Source organism: Eschrichtius robustus, chromosome 9 (genome assembly GCF_028021215.1).
Source record: "Eschrichtius robustus isolate mEscRob2 chromosome 9, mEscRob2.pri, whole genome shotgun sequence".
In the NCBI taxonomy this organism is placed as follows: domain Eukaryota; kingdom Metazoa; phylum Chordata; class Mammalia; order Artiodactyla; family Eschrichtiidae; genus Eschrichtius; species Eschrichtius robustus.
The window spans coordinates 72,826,544-72,845,386 of NC_090832.1; the positions used below are offsets into that span (position 1 = coordinate 72,826,544).

The 18,843-nt window shown below is 38.6% G+C and overlaps 1 protein-coding gene across 1 annotated transcript in view; it reads right to left on the reverse strand.

Annotated features, from left to right (window-relative positions):
• Window positions 1–2,525: 2,525 nt before the first annotated feature.
• Window positions 2,526–18,843, reverse strand: part of LOC137769155 (cytochrome b5 reductase 4-like) — a 42,545-nt gene continuing 26,227 nt past the window's right edge. The window contains exons 10-14 of the mRNA XM_068550851.1: window positions 17,214–17,366; window positions 14,274–14,424; window positions 13,880–13,966; window positions 4,746–4,910; window positions 2,526–2,587 (exon numbers count right to left, since the gene is read on the reverse strand). Coding sequence (XP_068406952.1) covers window positions 2,533–2,587; window positions 4,746–4,910; window positions 13,880–13,966; window positions 14,274–14,424; window positions 17,214–17,366 — 611 coding nt within the window. The 3' untranslated portion in view covers window positions 2,526–2,532. The remainder of the gene's footprint in view (window positions 2,588–4,745; window positions 4,911–13,879; window positions 13,967–14,273; window positions 14,425–17,213; window positions 17,367–18,843) is intronic.

An 18,843-nucleotide genomic window follows, 5' to 3' on the forward strand; every position in this document is an offset into this window, starting at 1 on the left:
GTTTTAAGACTTGCATGTCCTCCAAGCGGCATGTAGCCTAAACAATCAGGTACCTATCTGCCCGAGTTATTTTCCAGGAACTTGGAGTCAGCTGTGCCTAGTTGGAGCTGAGCTGGCTAACACTGGATAAGACCACTGACCCTCCAAATGGGCACACATGACTGGCCACGCAGGGACCTTCTGACGCCAGAGGGTCGAAAACTCCACCCTCAGTTCGTGCTACGCGCCTCCACTCTTGAACGTGCAGAAGCTTGTAGCTTCGTTACGCCTGCGCAGAACGACAATCACCCCGCCCCCGCCTTTTTCCGGTCACCTTTCCCCACGCTCCCCACGCCTCAGAAGGCCCTGCTTCTTCGTTCATTACCCCATAATTCCCCTGAACCCCTTGCGGATCTGAGACTTGTGTTCCCGTCTTCTCACCTGGCTGCCTTTTAAATAAACCCTCTCTTTGCTGCAAACCTTGGCGTCTCAGCGTTTCGGCTTGCTGAGCGTCAGCCAAACATGAACCTGGTCTGGTAACAAGGTGGTCACGGCAAAAGCTTAGTTTGGGATCTATTGAATTTGAGGGGCTTGTGGAACATCCAGGTGGTAACTGCATATTGAAAACTGAAGCTCAGCTGATTCTCAAAGATGCCAATTTGGGAATTATTAACATATACGTTCAGAAGAGGCTCATGGGTTTTCTTTTGCTTTAAAATACAGTAAGAAGACTGAGGAAGAGATACAAACAGGGAGTAACCTGGAGGTAATTAGAAAAGGGTTTGGAGGAGAGAGGAAAAAGGAGGGTAGAAAAGATGAGAGAGCTGGCTAAGGTAGAATTAATTGATATATTACTAATAAACTACAAAAAAAGGTGTGCCTGGAAAGTTCATGATCTTAGGGGAGAAAAAAAGAGGTGGTCGGAAGGCAGAGGTAGAAAATGTCCCTGTTAGCCACAGGGAGCACTGCCACCCTCCGGCCTGGGTGAATGACGATGGACGGAAGAGGGAGACGCAGGGAAAGAAGACAGCGTTGACCCAGCCACTCGCACCTGGGGAGCTTCCTGGGCTGGGGATTCCTAATTTGAGGAATGTTAATATTGTGTTCCTCCTGAGTACACCATTCATTCAGTGAAGACTTAGCTATTTACAAAATCATTTACAGGGGAGTTGGAGACTCCCCACACCCCGATTTCTGTAAAAGCAATGCTGCCATCCTGAATACGACTGAAAAATCTAAGTTAGCATATGCATAGCCACCTATGCATCCAACACAGTTTCCTCATGAAAAGCTCACAATGGCTTTTCTTTTTTTTTTTTAACGTCTTTATTGGAGTATAATTGCTTTACAATGGTGTGCCAGTTTCTGCTTTATAACAAAGTGAATCAGTTATACAAACGTCCCCATATCTCTTCCCTCTTGCGTCTCCCTCCCTCCCACCCTCCCTATCCCACCCCTCTAGGTGGTCACAAAGCACCGAGCTGATCTCCCAGTGCTATGCGGCTGCTTCCCACTAGCTATCTATTTTACATTTGGTAGTATATACAATGGCTTTTCTTGATACCCTTTGCAGAATCCCAACCTGTGAAAGCTTTTGAAGGTTGCACACAGCAGCAGGGAGAGAGAATAAGATGCCCACACAGCAGAGCTTAGGAGGGCTCCCTGCTGAACCGCCAGCTGTGGGGCAAGCAGCCAGCCAGGGAAGGTACCATTTAGGATGGAGTGTTCCTCATTTTCCCAGCTGGTCTAGATGGGCTCAAAAAGAATTTAAATTTAGCCTATTCCAAAGCACCAAATGATTATTTTAGACCATGAGACCAGATGCTATACTTTCATTATCTTTCCTGATGCCTCTAGTTTTGGCTAAGAATCAAAATAGTTGTCAAGGTTGTCTTAAACTTTCTAAACACATATAATCCAAAGCTGCGTGTGTGAAGTGTCTCCAGAATCTTTTATTGCTGCTTTTAAAATTTCCCATAGACACTAACCCATACTGTTGCACTCAAACACATTTCTACCACAAAGATTAAAAAGTACTTAAGAATATTTTTTATTCTACTCTGTATCAAGGCCATAGACACACAAAATGTTTGGATCACTTAATAAGTTATAACATCCCATGTTTTCATAGTAAGAACAAGGACATAAATGATCATTTCCTGAGTTTACAGTGCAATGTAAAATTTAATCTTATTGCTAATCAGACATCTTACAGCATAGAAATGTGATCAAAATGATCCTTTGCTTTATCATGTCATAAAACACAAGAGCTTATTGTAGAACAGTGATACAGTTTAAATGGTAAGGAACTTTGTGATTCATAACAAAGAATCCTGTATATACTTGCCACGATTGACCTTCCAGGACAAATATCAGTAGTAAAATAAGTTATGGTACAAAATAAAGTCAACAAGGTATCTATAGTGAAGAAACATTTGATTTCACTTAAGAAACTAAAATCTGGATTCTAGTTAACCTATATACAAAAATGTTCTTTTAAAAAACGCTAAATAATCACAAATTTAGCTAAAACAGTTGAATGACAGCTCTTCATTATGCTGTAAAACTATGGATCTCATCTTTGGAAAAGTTCAAATCATGCAGCAACCTGAAAAACAAATAAAAAGCACATGTTTCTTAGGGAAGATGTTTAAAAATAAAGAAGTAAGATCAAAGTTTACCATCGTAACCATAGTATTTTTTCATTTTTCCTATTTAGCATGTGTGTTCTAAAAAACTCCACAATTATCACTTCTAAAAAATTAACAGTAATTCCTTAATATCATCTAATATCTAGTAAGTGTTCACATTTTCAATTGTCTCATAAATGCTGTAATTTTTTAAAGTTTGTTTGAATCAAGATCCAATTAAAGTCTACTCACTGTGATTGGTTTATATGTCTTTTGGGTATTTTTTGATCTGTAGCATCCCCTCCATCTCTCTCTCTCTCTCTCTCTCTCTCTGTCCTGCAATTTATTTGTTGACAAAATCATATTTTTAAGTGTTGTGTCTCCCACGGTTCTCATTTTGCTGCATCCCTGTGGTTTACTTTAATAATATGTTCCTTTTTCCTTTTATCTCCCCAAATTTAATAATTGGATCGAGAGGCTTAATCAGATACAGGTTCAATTCTTTTTGACAAGACTACTTCATAGTGCTCTTTCATCAGGAAGCACATAATACCGGGTTGCCTCTCTTTCTGGATGCTAACCACCACTGGTGATCTAGGTACAGATCTACTAGTTTCATTAGGGACCGAAGTTGGTGATATTCTACTTCTATCATTCTTTATTCGTTTATCAGCCGAGGAATTCTATAAAGAATAACTTCTGCTCATCTATTATGTGGTTATCCAGTAGTATAACTCATACAGAAAAGGGAGAATAAATGCTTGTTTTCTTCCTCTTCATTCACCAGTTTTTGAAGTAAGGAGTTGATCCCCTAGCATTCTATCTTAATTTTCCCCCACTGAACAGGAGAAGCAGAAATAGTGCTTAAGTATAATTCAACTTGGAAAATACTGTAAATGGAGACTGAAATCTTAAAAGTAGCTCTGTTTAAAATACTGCTGAAGGGAACTTCCCTGGTGGTCCAGTGGTTAGGACTCCACATTTCCACTGCAGGGAGCATGGGTTCGACCCCTGGTTGGGGAACTAAGATCCTGCAAGCCATGTGGCATGGCCAAAAAAAAAGGAGGTGAAAAAATAAATAAATAAAATGCTGCTGAAAGTATAAACATTTACTTAGTACTCATTCTTTGTAGTCACTATGCTAAGCATTTCACATGCATAAATATTATCATTTATTCCCTCGGATAGGCGAGTGCACTAAAGCTTAGAAGGTTTTGGCCCTAGGACACTTAGCTGATGATTGTAGGATGACTGTAAGTGGTGGAGCTGGGATTCCAACCCAAAGTGGCAGCTTCCAGAGCTGACACACACGTTCAGACAAAGGGACAGGACGGCACAGGAGTTACGAGGGCCAACGTGGTGCGGCACGCAAGCCTCTCGCCATCTGAACCCAAAAAAAATAGCAAGAGAGAAAATTACCTAGCAAATGTTAGGTTCAGTCATATACCAAATAAGGAAATGCAGGGCATTTAAGGCAGTCATATTTTAAAATCATCTAGAAACCCAATAGTGGCTATATCTAACCAAATATTTTAAAGTGTCATTTTAGAGTTAAATAAGATCAAGGTGATTTTTAAATAAGACGATCACTACCACTGGTTGTTCTTTGTGCGGAGTTCAACTCTTGGTCTTGGCTTATTTATGCTCTAGTCTTGATTTTTGTCTTGCTGTTTGGCTTTCTCTCACTGTGTTATCGATTAATGCTCACCCAGTTGCAGAGAATGATGGAAGATCAAAAGCTACAATGAGATGAACACTGCTTATTATGATATATTTTTAAAAAATTATTATATATTATGAAGCTTTGGTGGAAGAGGAGGTTGAATCTAGTGTCCCCAAAACTATCTGGCACCAATCTTGTGAAAGTGTCCACACTACCAGCCACTACCAGAGGCCATCAAGAGCTGGCTGTGTCTGACTTTTGTGTTCATGTCTAACTCTGTGCATAATCCGGGCCTCCGACGCTTCACCTGCACGCAGATTAAACACTTTGTTATTATTTTCTTACGCTGTGACATACTACTGAAGTGCAGGTTCATATGAATAGGAAGAAATGAGAGCCACGTCAACTGCTGTTTATAGGAAGTCGTCATTTCACGGTGCTGGGATTCTCTCTCCTACCACGTTGCTACTCACTTCATTCCTTGTTCTGTAAATGGCATTGGCCCACAAATGCAGATGAGGACTTTGGATGTGTTTAAACTTCTTTTCAAAAATTCAGAAAGCAGAGCTGGTGAAATGTATCCCCGTTTGCCGTTCCATTCAGAAGTAGGTGCTGAGAGAACAAATTCAAGGTCAAATCTGGAGAAAAGAAACATTTTTTTAAAGTCTATTACATTAAATATATTATGAACATGTTTCCAGTTCACTAACGCATCTTTTTCTCCCCTGGAGAACAAATGAATATATGAAGGTTGACACGCTTGCTAGAAAAGCACTAGAACAGAACGTAAACAAACATTTCGCAAAAACATACAGGTAAATCCACATTTACTAAAGATAAACTTTTGCTACAGATAAGAGAATAATTTGACATTTTCTATTGAACTCATTAGAAAGAGAGCTCTAAAGGATCTCAGAGAACTCCACATTTTTGTTAATAATTTGCTTGTATAAAGCACAGCAAAGAGCAACGACCAGTGACATGTGCATTTTCATCTCTGACTCAAACCCCTCCAATGAGTCCTTGACCCCGATAACCAACGGCCTATCTGACTTCTTACTGTTACTGTCTTCATGGCTTCAACCTTGACTTACAGTATCCCTGTGCCACACCCAATGTCACTGCTGTGAATGGCACCACAGTCCGTTTGGTTGCGCAAATCCCGGGCAGAAACCCGGGACTGATCTGCCTCACCCTCCACGTCCAAATTCTCCCCAATCCTAGCTCCTAACTCTGTGCTCTGCTTCTCTCAGCCTCCACTGCCACACCCTGCCTGTTCTCTTTCTCCTTCTGTAATGTTTCTACCACGCCCCACTGTTCAGTTTCTTAGCTCAAGCATCATTTCCAGGGAAGCACTGCAGCCCCACCAGTCTGGAGCCCTTTCGTAATTACACGTGTTGTAGAAATGTTTCCCTTTTCCTCTTCCTTATAGCCTTTCTATCAGGCTGTAAATATGTGGCCACCAAGATGATTATTCTAGTAATGTCTACCTTCCCCATTAGACCAGAAACTCCGTGAGAGCAGGGACAATGTTTGCTTGGGTTATCACTGCACCCCTAGTGGCCATCACACAGGAGGCACTCAAACACTATGGAGTGAAACATTTCAAAGAAAAGAAAGGGTACAGAATTACAATCAGAAAGAAGCACATCAAACCAAGTCTCACAAGGGAACAACAGACCATTTCTTCCCACAGCTCTGTAATCTGTTAGGTGAACTGCTGATGAACAGCCATAGCAAATTCAAAATTCTAAGCTGTACCTGCTCCCTTTGCTCCATTTTTGCAAACACAATTAGTTCTTATCATTTTCAGTAGCATCAGATCGAATGTGTTTCTGCATTTTCCACTTGAGTAATATGTTAATCTCAGTCTTAAGAAAACGCTGAAGTGAATAATTTCTCTCGTGAGGTGGCCCTGGGAGCCAAACATCAGAACAGAAGCAAGACATGGCTGGAGCTGTGGTCCTCGTGTGGCTGGGCTGCAGCTGGGTAAACGCTCCCAAGAGCGGACGGGACAGCACAAGCATACAGACCAGCTCAGGGCGCCAGCCGGGGCTACAGAACCCGTCCCAGCTCTCACCAGACCCAGCCTCTAGGGCTTATAGGTCCATCTGTGGAACAAGGTGGGAAAACTATATGCTCTCTTACAATTCTAATATTCTGATTTTATATTTAAAAACCCAACAGAGACGTGTTTTATTTCTTGCCTTCAAGGTTCCCATTTCACTTTAGCAGCAACAGGAATCCACCCTATACAAAACAGTACCCCAAATACTTTCTTTCACTAACATTTTTTCCTTCCCAGCACTTATAATTAAGATAGCATTACATAATTCTGGAATGTGATGTTTGTTTGCTGTTCCATGAGGGCAGAGTCCTTGCCTGTCTTGTTCATACTGTATCCAGGCCTGGCTTGAGGCAAGTGTGCAAAAAATACTTGATGAATGAATAAAGGAATTTATTTAACAAGAAGCCATATTGGTTAAAAACAAACACTATACTCAGAAGAACAAAGTCATATGCTGGCATCTATGAAAATTACATATAAAAATGTACGTGAATTTGTAAGGGCATTTTTCTGGGAAGAAGGTCTATAACTTTTCATCAGATTATCAAAGGGGACCCAAAAGCAGCTGTGGAACCACTATCTTAAGACATTTCTAATTATACATAGACAACGCAATAAAATGTAGCAATTGCCTTGTTAAATTACGAATAAAAGATAGTCTCCTCTGCCTCTATTTCCAATCAGTCTGTCACTGGAATAAAACTGCTAAGATATATAAATCAATACTGGCGTCCTTTGTCATCTGAATAAAAACCTTAATTTTCCTTTAGTGAGATGCTTTAAAAAGAAAAAAAGAAAAAAAAAGCCTAATCAGTGGCATGCTTTCTGCAGGCATCTACTAAAGGGTGAAAAATAACTGTGATCCTTACATAACTGGTATAAATTCCTCATGTATTTTGTATTTATTCACATATTGGTCCCCTGGGTATACCTTTGGGTCTCTCAATGGAAAAAGTGACCAGGTGGCATGGATGCAATTTTCAGGGGATTGTTAGGAGGCTGCTATCCTGTTTATCTTCTCCTTCACAGCACTGGAAAAGAGCTTACACTGGAGCGGGAGCAATCCCAAGGTAAGACTCAAGAATACATGAATGAAGGATTTCTTATACCATATCAGGATACAGATGGTTACTGTGGATGGTTGCTTCTGAATTTTTCTGAAGGGCAACTTACTGTCTGAAGCATTTATAGCCTTGAGGCATGAGGGGATGCACTGGCAAACGTCCTGAAACTCCTTTCTGCCCTGTGATTTCAGAAGTGCCAGAAAGGACTGGGACTCTTGAAAAGGTTACCTGAAAATAAATTTCGAGAATCCATAAAGTGCAAAGCAACATGAGAGAGAGAGAGACAGAGAGAGAGAGAGGGAGAGGCCTGCTTCTGATGAATGCCTATGAGGTCTAAATGTCAATGGAAGTAAACAAGCTTGTCCAAAAAAAATTACTTTAAAGTAGGCTGATAAATGACCTGAGATAAAAAAAATCTTGAAATATAAACGTATGCATTCAGTCTAAACCATACGCAGAGACTGAAGTCATTCAACAACATATTCCCTCCTCCTCCGGGCAATCAGCTTCCCAGACCCACTCCTTCCTATTTCTTACACATACATATCCCTGCCTTCCCATTTTTACTGCCACAACTCCAGGACTGGCCCTTCTATCTCTTGTTTAAGATGCTGCTCTACTAAGCTTACCCTCATCTATCTGGCACATCATTCTTATACTAGTTCTCCTAAAAACCCAGATCCAATCTCACAACTTCTTTGCTAAAGCTTCAGTGGCTTGTCACTGCCCACAAAGTAGTATTTCAGAGTATTTGGGGCCCCAGCTTTTCCTGGTTTCTCTAGCTAAAGAAAAATACTAGAATCTGCAGAAAAACTTGCTATTTGCTCATGGGAAAAACAGCTCACAAAATAAACAGCTAGGGGTTAAAAATATTTCTCAAAACGAATCTGATTAAACACTTGTGCTCCTCCAAATGTTAGTGGTCGTCCATGAAAACAAAAGGCTAACCTGTCAAATAAGTTTGGGACTACTGGGTTAAGAGAAGTTAAATAGATTTCTTCAGAATTTCTCAAAGCTTTGAATATGTTAAGTTCATATTAAACTTCAAGAAGATAACATAGTATACATTATTTCTCAGACTTATTTAATCATAGAGCCCTTTAGGGGGAACACATGAATATTTCAAGGAACACATTCCAAGAAACACACCCCTGGGACTTCCCTGGTGGCGCAGTGGTTAAGAATCTGCCTGCCAATGCAGGGGACATGGGTTCGATCCCTGGTCCGGGAAGATCCCACATGCCGTGGAGCAACTAAGCCCATGCACCACAACTACTGAGCCTGCGCTCTAGAGCCCGCGAGCCACAAGTGCTGAAGCCCACGTGCCCTAGGGCCAGCGTGCCGCAACTACTGAGCCTGTGTGCTGCAACTACCGAAGCCCACGTGCCTACAGCCCATGCTCCGCAACAAGAGAAGCCACTGCAACGAGAAGCCCACGCACCACAATGAAGAGTAGCCTCCGCTCGCCGCAACTAGAGAAAGGTCACATGCAGCAACGAAGACCCAATGCAGCCAAAACATAAATAAATTTTAAAAAAACCCAAAAAACTTTGGGAACTGTATTCAATACCTTGTAATAACCTATAATGGAAAATAATCTAAAAAATATATATCTGAATCAATTTGCTGTTCATCTGAAACTAACACAATATTGTAAATCAACTATACTTCAATTAAAAAAACCCGAAAAAACACCACCCCTGGAGGAACATCTGGGAGGAACAGAGAGTGGTATAGGGTCCAGATTAGGGGCCCACAGGCTGGGGAAAAAGAAAGGCATTCAAGCACCTTATTTAACTTACTTGTGCTTCTGGAATCACTGGATTTTGCTGTCTTAAATGGGACTTACACATTGCTGGTCCCCAAACTGACACCAGAATATAGAAAAACTTTACCTTTCGAGAGGCTATTGTCAAAATGGATCAAGAGGCCTTGGTACACTTTGACTTAGTGATTCTTCTGGTGAATCTTTATCCTGCATAGTTAGAGAGGTACAGAAAAATGTGTACTCACTATGTCAAACAGTAGAGGGTTGGTTAAACAAATTATGGTATGAACTCAATGACCAAGTACAATGCAGCTATTAAAAATCATGGTGTAGTGTGAGTTTTCGCAACTAGCACAACTGGCAGTTTGGGCAGGATAATTCTTTGCTGTCCTGTGCTGTCTTGTGCAATGGAGGCTCTTAACAGCATTCTTGTAGGCTCTTAACAGTCTCTACCCACTAGGTGCCAGGGGAACCCCTTCCATCAGTTGTTACGATCAAAAATGTTTCGAGACATAAATGTCCCCTAGGGTGTCAGGGTGTCAGGCGGGGAGAAACAGAATCATTCCAGGTCGAGAACCACAGGTTGAAAGTATTCTATACATAGAATACACACAATTCACTAAAAATGTAGTTATAAACAGTATAGTCAGTATGGCTACATTATTTAAAAATACAAAACAAAAATGTATGCATTTAAGTGTATAAGTGCGTGCGTGCTTGTGTGTATGTGTGTGTCAGTGAGAGAGAGAAGGAGAGAAAGAGAGAGAATGGAAAGATACAAACCATAATGTTGTTCCTTGGATGGTAAGATTATGGGTGATCTTTTCCCTTATATATTTTTCTATACAAACATGTATTAATTTTATAAACGGGGAATATCAGCAAATCATCAAATTCTACTATTTATAGAAAACAATATGCTACTAACTTTACTAAAATAAGGTTATTATCTTCAAACATGACTGCTTTGAAAGGGAAGGAAAATACTTATTATATTTATATATTACAAAATGCCATCCAGAAGTCAATCTCATTGTCAAACTGTCCTGCACCTCAAAAAGAATTCTGCAAAAGCAGAGAACTCAGAGCGGGCGCATTCTACTGGGGGAGGGGGGAGTACCAGTGTGTAAGACTGAGTCAACCAGGCCTCATAACACTGCTCAGTAGTCGAGACAGAGATAAGTGAAATCTAATTTGGATTTCAGTTTATATAGTAATTAGCTACACCTGCTGCTGTACATATTTACCTTCTACTGGAGTTAACAGTCAAGTGTAATAAAATATTTGGATAAAATTCAGGCAAACTAACTTTTTTTTTTCCGTTGAAATTTTATGCTTAATGACATGAAAAGTGAATTGAAACAGAAACATCCTACAAGAGTACAAATGGTCTACCTATTTTCAGCAATTCTGTTAAGTTTAGCAACATGGGAAAATGAAGAGATCCATTCCCTGGATTGCATGAGAAGATAAACCAACACAATATCCTGTTCCCTGTTATACCCCCATACAGGCACCTGGGAGACGCTAACAGGAAATTCATGAGTAAATGAAAGTTACAAATATGCTAATTCTGGGCGAGGCACCCACATCTGCTATCTCATGGCCCCCACTCCCAAATAACCCTATGACGGAGATACTGATGTCCTTGCTCTACAGATGGAAAAACTGAAGCTCCGTCAGATCAAGTGACTTGCCCGAGGTTAATAAGGTTAATAAGTTTCCATCATACAACAATGTTTCAAAGAATTTCCTTTGCTAACTATATTATTTGGATAAACTCTGAGGACAAGCACAGCATGCTTGCTGAAAATGAAAATATTAGATAATACACCAGTCTCAGTATACATTTTTCCTATCCCTCCTTGGTCTGCAAAGGATTGAATGGAAAGCTGTGTCCTAATCCTACAGAGTAAGGTATTTCATTTGTTTTAACTATAGAACTTATTTTTTTTAATAGTCACAATCCAATAATAATTTAACCAAGGAGATGTGTTCAAGTTTCACATTCTGCCATCAGAAACTTTATTACTAAAACGAGCAGTGACATAGGAGAGTCAAGACGTAGGAAAGCGTGGTTTAACAGATAAAAAAAATTAAGCCTTAAATGTTAACTAAATGACAGATGTGACAAATTAAAACTACCTTATATTAAATTTGAAGTTTCACTTTCCTTCTATGTATGGGACTCAACAATTATGCTCTGAATGAACAGTACTACCGACAGCCATCAGTAAACCTTTAAGACTAGGTTTCTCCTCTATCTGCATAAAACCTGAGAATATGGAAGGTTCCTGATAAATGTTCCAAAGCCACGTACATACACAAGGCCTCTGTGTTTCCCAGTGAGGGTCTGACCCCAAGGCCTTTGTGTTTTCCAGTGAGGGTCTGACCCCGAGTCTCCAGGGGGCACAGATTATCCGATGCTGGAAGTCAGTGCCAGTAGAGGGCCCCCAGCAAGGAGGGTGTACCTCCAGAAAGTGGAAGGAAAGGGAGGGGGCAGAGAGCGCACAGGAGCAGGAGCAGGCAGGTGAGAGCAGGGAGAGAGAGAGGGAGCAGGAGAGAGAGGATAGAGGCAAGCCAGAGGCAAAACACTCTCACCTCTCCCAGCAAACTGGAGCGTCTCACTCACTTAGAGCCAGTCATCCAGAAGTGAAAAAAAAAGGGCCCTTTCCTCATCCTCAATCCTGCAGCCTATGCAATTCCACCAACCCAAATTATGTGGACCAAGCAAGACAAAACAAAACAAAACACACAGGGGACGTTGTTAAATGGCACTTCATATTCAGAAGCTGTCAACACATGCCTTTTTACCAATTCTTTCTTTTTTTTTTTAAATTTTTTTTAACTTTTTATTTTATATTGGAGCATAGTTGATTAACAACGTTGTGTTAGTTTCAGGTGTAAAACAAAGTGATTCAGTTATACATATACACGTTACTTCTTATGTCGAGTTTAACATCAATGGATAGACTAAGAGCACAATGTCTGTTAGCTGAAATAATAGTAAATGAATTTTTCTTGTACAATCAAACTATCTTGAAGAATACCATGTCCCAAAACTGCCAGAAATACTTTTTTAAAAAAACCTAGCTAAGAAAGTGTAGCTATGTCTGCTTAAAGTCTTTTAAATGCTTGTTTAGGAAACAGGAGGTCAAACAGTCAACACAAGAACACATGTATACAGAGGTCCTTCATAGCAGCAATCCAAATATCTGAGGCAGGGCTTCACAATTTCCAAGCATTTACACTATCTTCTCTAGTCCTCACAACAGGCTTATGAAGTAAGTAGGAAAGATGTCATTATTCTATTTTGAAAATAAAGGGACAGGCCCACAGAGCTACGTAATTTTTTAATACAGTTTCAAGCTAGTAAAGGGTAGGCTGAAAACCAGAATTTAGGTCTTTAGGCTTTTTGATAAATGCTGCTTCCGATTTTCTACTTTGAAAATTAGTGAAAAAGACACTTGAAAAACCCAGGAATTTGTATTTCTTTAAATTATGCTCTAAATTGCCATGCAACTACTGAAGTATAGTACATATTCTTAGGTTTATGTTTTAAGTATGTAAGAAAACACTTCGATGGTTAAATTCAGGTCGTCCTTCATTTGTGCAAATTATTTACTAAAAGAGAAAGAGGGGGAGGATGGGAGACAACAGGGAGGAAAAGACTAGAAGGAATTACGGCATCACCTTAGTGAGGATATTCAGAAAATGTTCAGAATAACCTGGAGCCCCTGGGACAGCTGAATTTCTGAGGTCTTTAACTTTTAAAATGTCTGGAACTTTATCTCCACCATACTCCATACTGTCATAAATACTTACGTCAGATATTTTGTATGACTTATGACGTTCTGCAGTTCTTAGAAATAGTTTTTAATGATTACAAAAATGCTTCAGAAATATGACAGCTTGTCCAATTCATTCTTCTTCTGAGAATTTTGTTTTGAATTTCCAACTGCTTTCATATCTTTTTAGGGGAGATGGGGCATATGCGTGGTTAAATTATCTCACTTCCTTGGACTGTGCTAGGGCTCTTTTTTCAATGAAACAAATTGCCACCTTGCTGTCCTTGCTGCCTCATTTTACCACTGAATTCAGCCTGACTCAGACTTTTTTCTATTACCTATACCAGCATTTCCCAAAGTGTGTACTGAGGACCACTAGTGATATTTAATACGTGTTAATGTAAACGAACAAAAATGAAGAGAATCTTGCTAAACAATGCAGAAGGAATCCCCTTCTTGGAAAGTCACAATGGACATTGGCATAGTAAAGGCTCTAAGAAATCCTGTAGTAAAAAAAATTGCTTATTTTTGCTTAACCTATCTCACCAGATTTATTTGATCTGTCCCCATTATAACAAGAAAATCTTGAATTACCAAATTGGCTACACTGGATCATTTTCAATGAAACCTAACTCAGTATAAACAACATAACATAAACATAAAGCCCAGTATATATTTTATTGATACATATATGATGTCACATTGACCTTATCAAACTATTTCTTTGGGGGAGGTGTACTGACATTACTTAACATTACTTACATTTAGCTTTTTTTTCCTTTTTTTTAAAGAGAATTAGTGATTATTTTTGTTTGAAGGAGTTTCCTGGTCAGTTAAAAATTCCAACCAAAGGAGGCAGGGTATCAACTGACTAAACCTGTATGAATATTTAAAAACAGAGCTAGTACCACTTTTATACCTTTTATCCTTAAATGATAATTTCTCCAATTGGCTTCTCCAAATTATGTCATCCTCTGTTTTATTGAAGAACATCAGCTTCACTTTCCTTAAAAGAAAAAACAACAACAACTCAAAAAGTACTATTTCGATTATAGAATTAAAAATATGCATGAATGGAAAGTCTAAAAGTGAACTAGCATGAATTTTTTTTAGTGACAATTAGGTAACCAAAAATATCAAAAATAAAGGAATCAAGTAAATAAAACAGTTTTGAGTGGAGGAAGAAGAGTGAGAAATGATGACTGAGGGATAACATGTCTGTCGAGGTCCACTAGGTATTTAATCGATTTAGAATACCTTCCACTAATCTAGCAGTCTTACAAGGGGTAGTAGTTAAAGACAAAATGACATACCTGAGACTGGATATATTAGTCAAAGCATAACTCAGTACTTTAACCATTGGTGTGAAGTCTGTTCCCGCTGTCAATAAAAAGAGATCTTCCAATTCTTGGAACTGGGATGTTTTAAAATTGCCCTTGGGATTGCTTACAGAAACATAATCTCCTAAACAATGAAATATACATAAAATCAGGAAAAAAAAACTGAGACTGTTAACCTAGCTGAATTAAGAACACTAGGAGAAACAGGTTGCATAATTATCAGACTACATCTCAGTTTTTAAGGAATGTAAGGGGTTTTGAGAATACTCATTAGGCTCCCAAGTATGTCATTATACTCAAATTATCATAATCAAATTAATAATGAGATTTCATTATACTCATTTCCCAATATTATTTTCCCAAATCAACTGGAGTCTCTAACATACAAACTACTGCCAAGTATTTAACTACAAATTATCAATAAAGGCTTGATTGCTAAAGTAAAACTAGGCACTTCAAAAGCAGAGTCCGAGTATACCTGTCTTGCACAGTATAGGGTGGAAAATACATATTCACTACTTACATACTGATTCTTAACCACAGTAATAAGCGTAGTAGGAGAGAAAATTGAAATAAAAATGTATTCTAATATCTTATGTTGTTAGTAAATGTGCTAACTTTGCCTCCATCAAATCTCTGAAAATACCTATCAATTAAAACAAGAGCTGTTCTGCATTTAATTCCCATAAAGACAAAGCAAGATCAGAAACCATACTTGGGGCATGCTACTTACAAATTTTCAATCAAAACAGTTGAATAAACCCTTTTCTGCTATGCAGTTGATATAATCGCTATGTACCACTCATATAAGAGAACTGTCTTTAGGACTTTTCAGAAATTTTCAATGTAACTTTAAAAATAAAAAATAAAGCTGACCATATTTTAAAAACAATTTCAAATGCTCTGGTTTATTTTTAAATGTTTGGATGCTCATAATTTTTCCCTTTTTTGTCCATGGCAGGATAGTAAGAATGTTGTAGTAATTGATGAGTTAAACATTAGAAAGTAACAGAAGCTCCTTGTTATAGTTTGAAAGGGACCATAAGATCAGAACATCCTCAAGAAAAAGTCAGCTGGTTGTTTACTAAAGCAGCCTCACAGAATGATATTAACTTGATAACTTTTGTCCACAGTCCAGTCCTTCCAATGTCATAAAATTGATTAGACTCAGGCAAGGACTTGATGCTAATCAAGTTCACAAGAGATTAAAGCACACATGCCAGAATGGCAATGGATTTTCAGCCTGACTACCTGCATCTAGTGACCTGAGCATTACTTGCCCCATCCAGGGCATCTCATTCCCAGTATTGGAAGACCAAATATTTGGAACATTTGGAAGGGCAAAATAATCGTTTAAAAGTTACTTGATGAGCATGGAATTGAAACAAAGAAGTGGACAATTTTATAGGGTAGCTCACATAGGCCATAATGAGACGTCATGAGTTACCACTGCCATGCCAGTGTACAACCCTCTAAGTGGCACCAGTATCTGTGCCATGACTAGTTCCCCTAGATGAAGTTGAAAAAACACTGATCTTGCTATTTTGACTTTCCTTTCCCATGCTCTATGCTGACTCTCCACGCTGCTCTCTGTTACGCAATCTCTATGGACAGGTTATAATACCATCAGTTAAGTTTCCACCTGCTATATTACAATCATGTTGTCAGTCCTTCACAAGGTGATATCACCTTCACTAGATCTGTAGGTTTTCCAAACTTCTTTAGGTTCACATTTATGTTCAATATTTTGATTTATGTAACCAAAGATGACTCATCACATCTATTATATGTAGACTGCTGAACTTAACTTCCAGAAAGCAACAAATTTTCTCTATTTCCAAATTTTAGTGATCTACTTCACTTGATATTACTGCTAATACTGTCTTAAAAGGGGAAGAGCTCTTTTATTGTTAGGCAAAAGGCAGTGAAAAGTTGAAGACACAGAAAAAGGAGTAGAAACAGGAAGGGGGGGGTGTCTCTAAATATTAGTAGATTTCATTATAGTCCCTTTATTAATTCTTTCAAAGTACTTTTATTGAGAGCCTGTTATGTGCTAGCTGCCCTGCTGGGTATGGAAAATACAAAGATAAGACATATCTATCCTTAAACTCAAAGTCCTGTAAAGAAGGAATATTATTTATTCTTATCCTAGATCAATGAACAAAGTGTTAGTTACCGAGGGGTTCAGAAGAGGAGGGAGGCTTCATAAAGTAAGTGATATTTTAAAAAAATATTTTAAAAAAGGTACTTGACAGGTAGAGAGAGGCATTCTAAAAATCTCAAGCACCTAAGAATGAGGATGTCAAACTTCTGGACTGATTAAGTCCTCTTCATGGCCTGCAAAGACTTGGATGCTTTTTCCAGCTTCACCTCTCACTATACAAAATACTTGTGCTATTCAGGTAATGGAGACCCATCCAAGGCGTCAAAGCTGCAGAGCAACATGATTAAATCTATCATCAAGACAGTATGGAAAAAGAACTGGAAAATGCAGATTAATAGAAAGATACCAGTTAGAGGCACCTGTGAGAGACCAATTACAGATTAAGAGAGAAATGATGAAGGCTTGATGTAAGAAGGTGGCAGAAGGGATAGAAAAGAAAGATTAAAAAGTCACTGAGTGGTAGACTCAATAAAACTTAGTGACTGACTGGATTGGGAGGGAGAAAATGGGAAGACTCAGGAATGACTCGAGTCTCCAGATTGGGTCGAGGATGAACAGTGATGCCGCAAATAACAGATGAGGAATATGAAAGCAAGGATAGGTTGGTGGGACTAAGAGAACACGACTTTGGTTGCAGACATGATGAGTTTAAGATATTTGACAGACTCCCACAGGGAAATAACTAAAAGAAAGTATAACCTGTGATCCAATCCAGAACACAATCTAGGTTAAAAAATATATATACTAACCAATCTGAAGATGATCAAGCTCTGGCGTGAAGAGTCCAGCAGGGTAGATTTTGATCAAAAAGTAGATGTATTTATTGTTGGGAAGAACTGGTTCCTTGAGCTCTGAGAATAAGGGATCAGATACAGGTGTACATGGCTTCACAATTTCAGTACCTGGAAAAAGTCACAACAAAGAAATTCAAATCTGAAAATCTAAATGAAGATGAAGCATGCAAACTTTATGATGCTATCAGCATATATTTAAAACTATACACTTAATGTGAACTTAATTCTATGTTCTATATGTATGTAGTACATGTATATATACCCTAAACCTATGTGTGCTGAGATAATTTTAACAAATCAGTAATCTACCCATAATATAAATAACCTGTTTTTATTAAGCGTGGCATAAGGTGATGGGGTTTTATGTTAATAAACTTAGACAACCATCTACACCATCAGCATGTAAGCTTTGTAATAGGCCACAACAAAAATGGCATTAAAAGTTTACACAGAGATGCAAGAAGGTACTTACATAATAATTTTAATTATACACCAAATTTTTAAAATATTTTATTTTATTTTATTTATTTTTTATTTTTGGCCTCACCACATGGCATGCGGGATCTTAGTTCTCCGATCAGGGATCAAACCCGTGCCCCCTGAAGTGGAAGCACGCAGTCTTAACCACTGGACCACCAGGGAAGTCCCCATACACCAAATTTTTAACAATGGATACCGATGGCCAGTGGGATCATTTGAGTTCCAGGAAGGGAAGAATTTCACTTTTTACTTTATATATTTCGAATTGTTTTAACAATTTAATATTTTATATATTACTTTGGTAACTGAAAAGAATGTTAATCCAACTACTTCTAAGAATATAATAATAAAAAACAGGGTAAAATGAATAAGAAGTCATATTTTAGCTAGCCAAATTCCAAAGAAAGAGGAGTCACCACATATTTGAAAGACCAAAATTTTATACATGGTTCCATCACATATACAAAAATTAATCTATGTGTAAATTATAAGACATTGACAATAACCACACTGGGGGAGATACCAGCTATTGAATGATAACGTGGCATTAGTGATGATGGAGAGAAAAACTGAACAGTGCCGTCATAATAGACCATATTCACCAAATCCTGGCTGGTAGTCTGTGAGGCTGATTGCTGGAAAGGCTAGGAGTGTTATCTTCTGCAGTTTCAAAAGACTAAGAAGATGTTAGACATCGGTAAGAAAGGTATTTAAAACAAGTAAATGAGGTAATTTTAGGATGAAAATGAGGGAAAATGAATTTACACAGTAAGGAATATGTTTACAGAGCTTCTTATACTAGTGGCACTTGCAAGGAAATCATTTATAATCATCCACTCATTTTCAGGTTTATAAATTCAACTTCCTAAATGACAAACCTGTTAAGTGGCTAAATAAGAGACGTTAGTGTGTGTTTCTGGCAGTTGTCTTCACGGAAGACCATCTGTGTGCTCCCTCACCTCTTTCCTTTAAGGCTTTGTTAGTAATAAATTACAGTGCTGGTGGCACTACCTCTGTGACTAGTGATAACTTCTTTGTTCATACAGTGATGCAGCACAGCTATAGTTCCCACAAGTAGGATCACTGCATCCACAAACCTAGAATC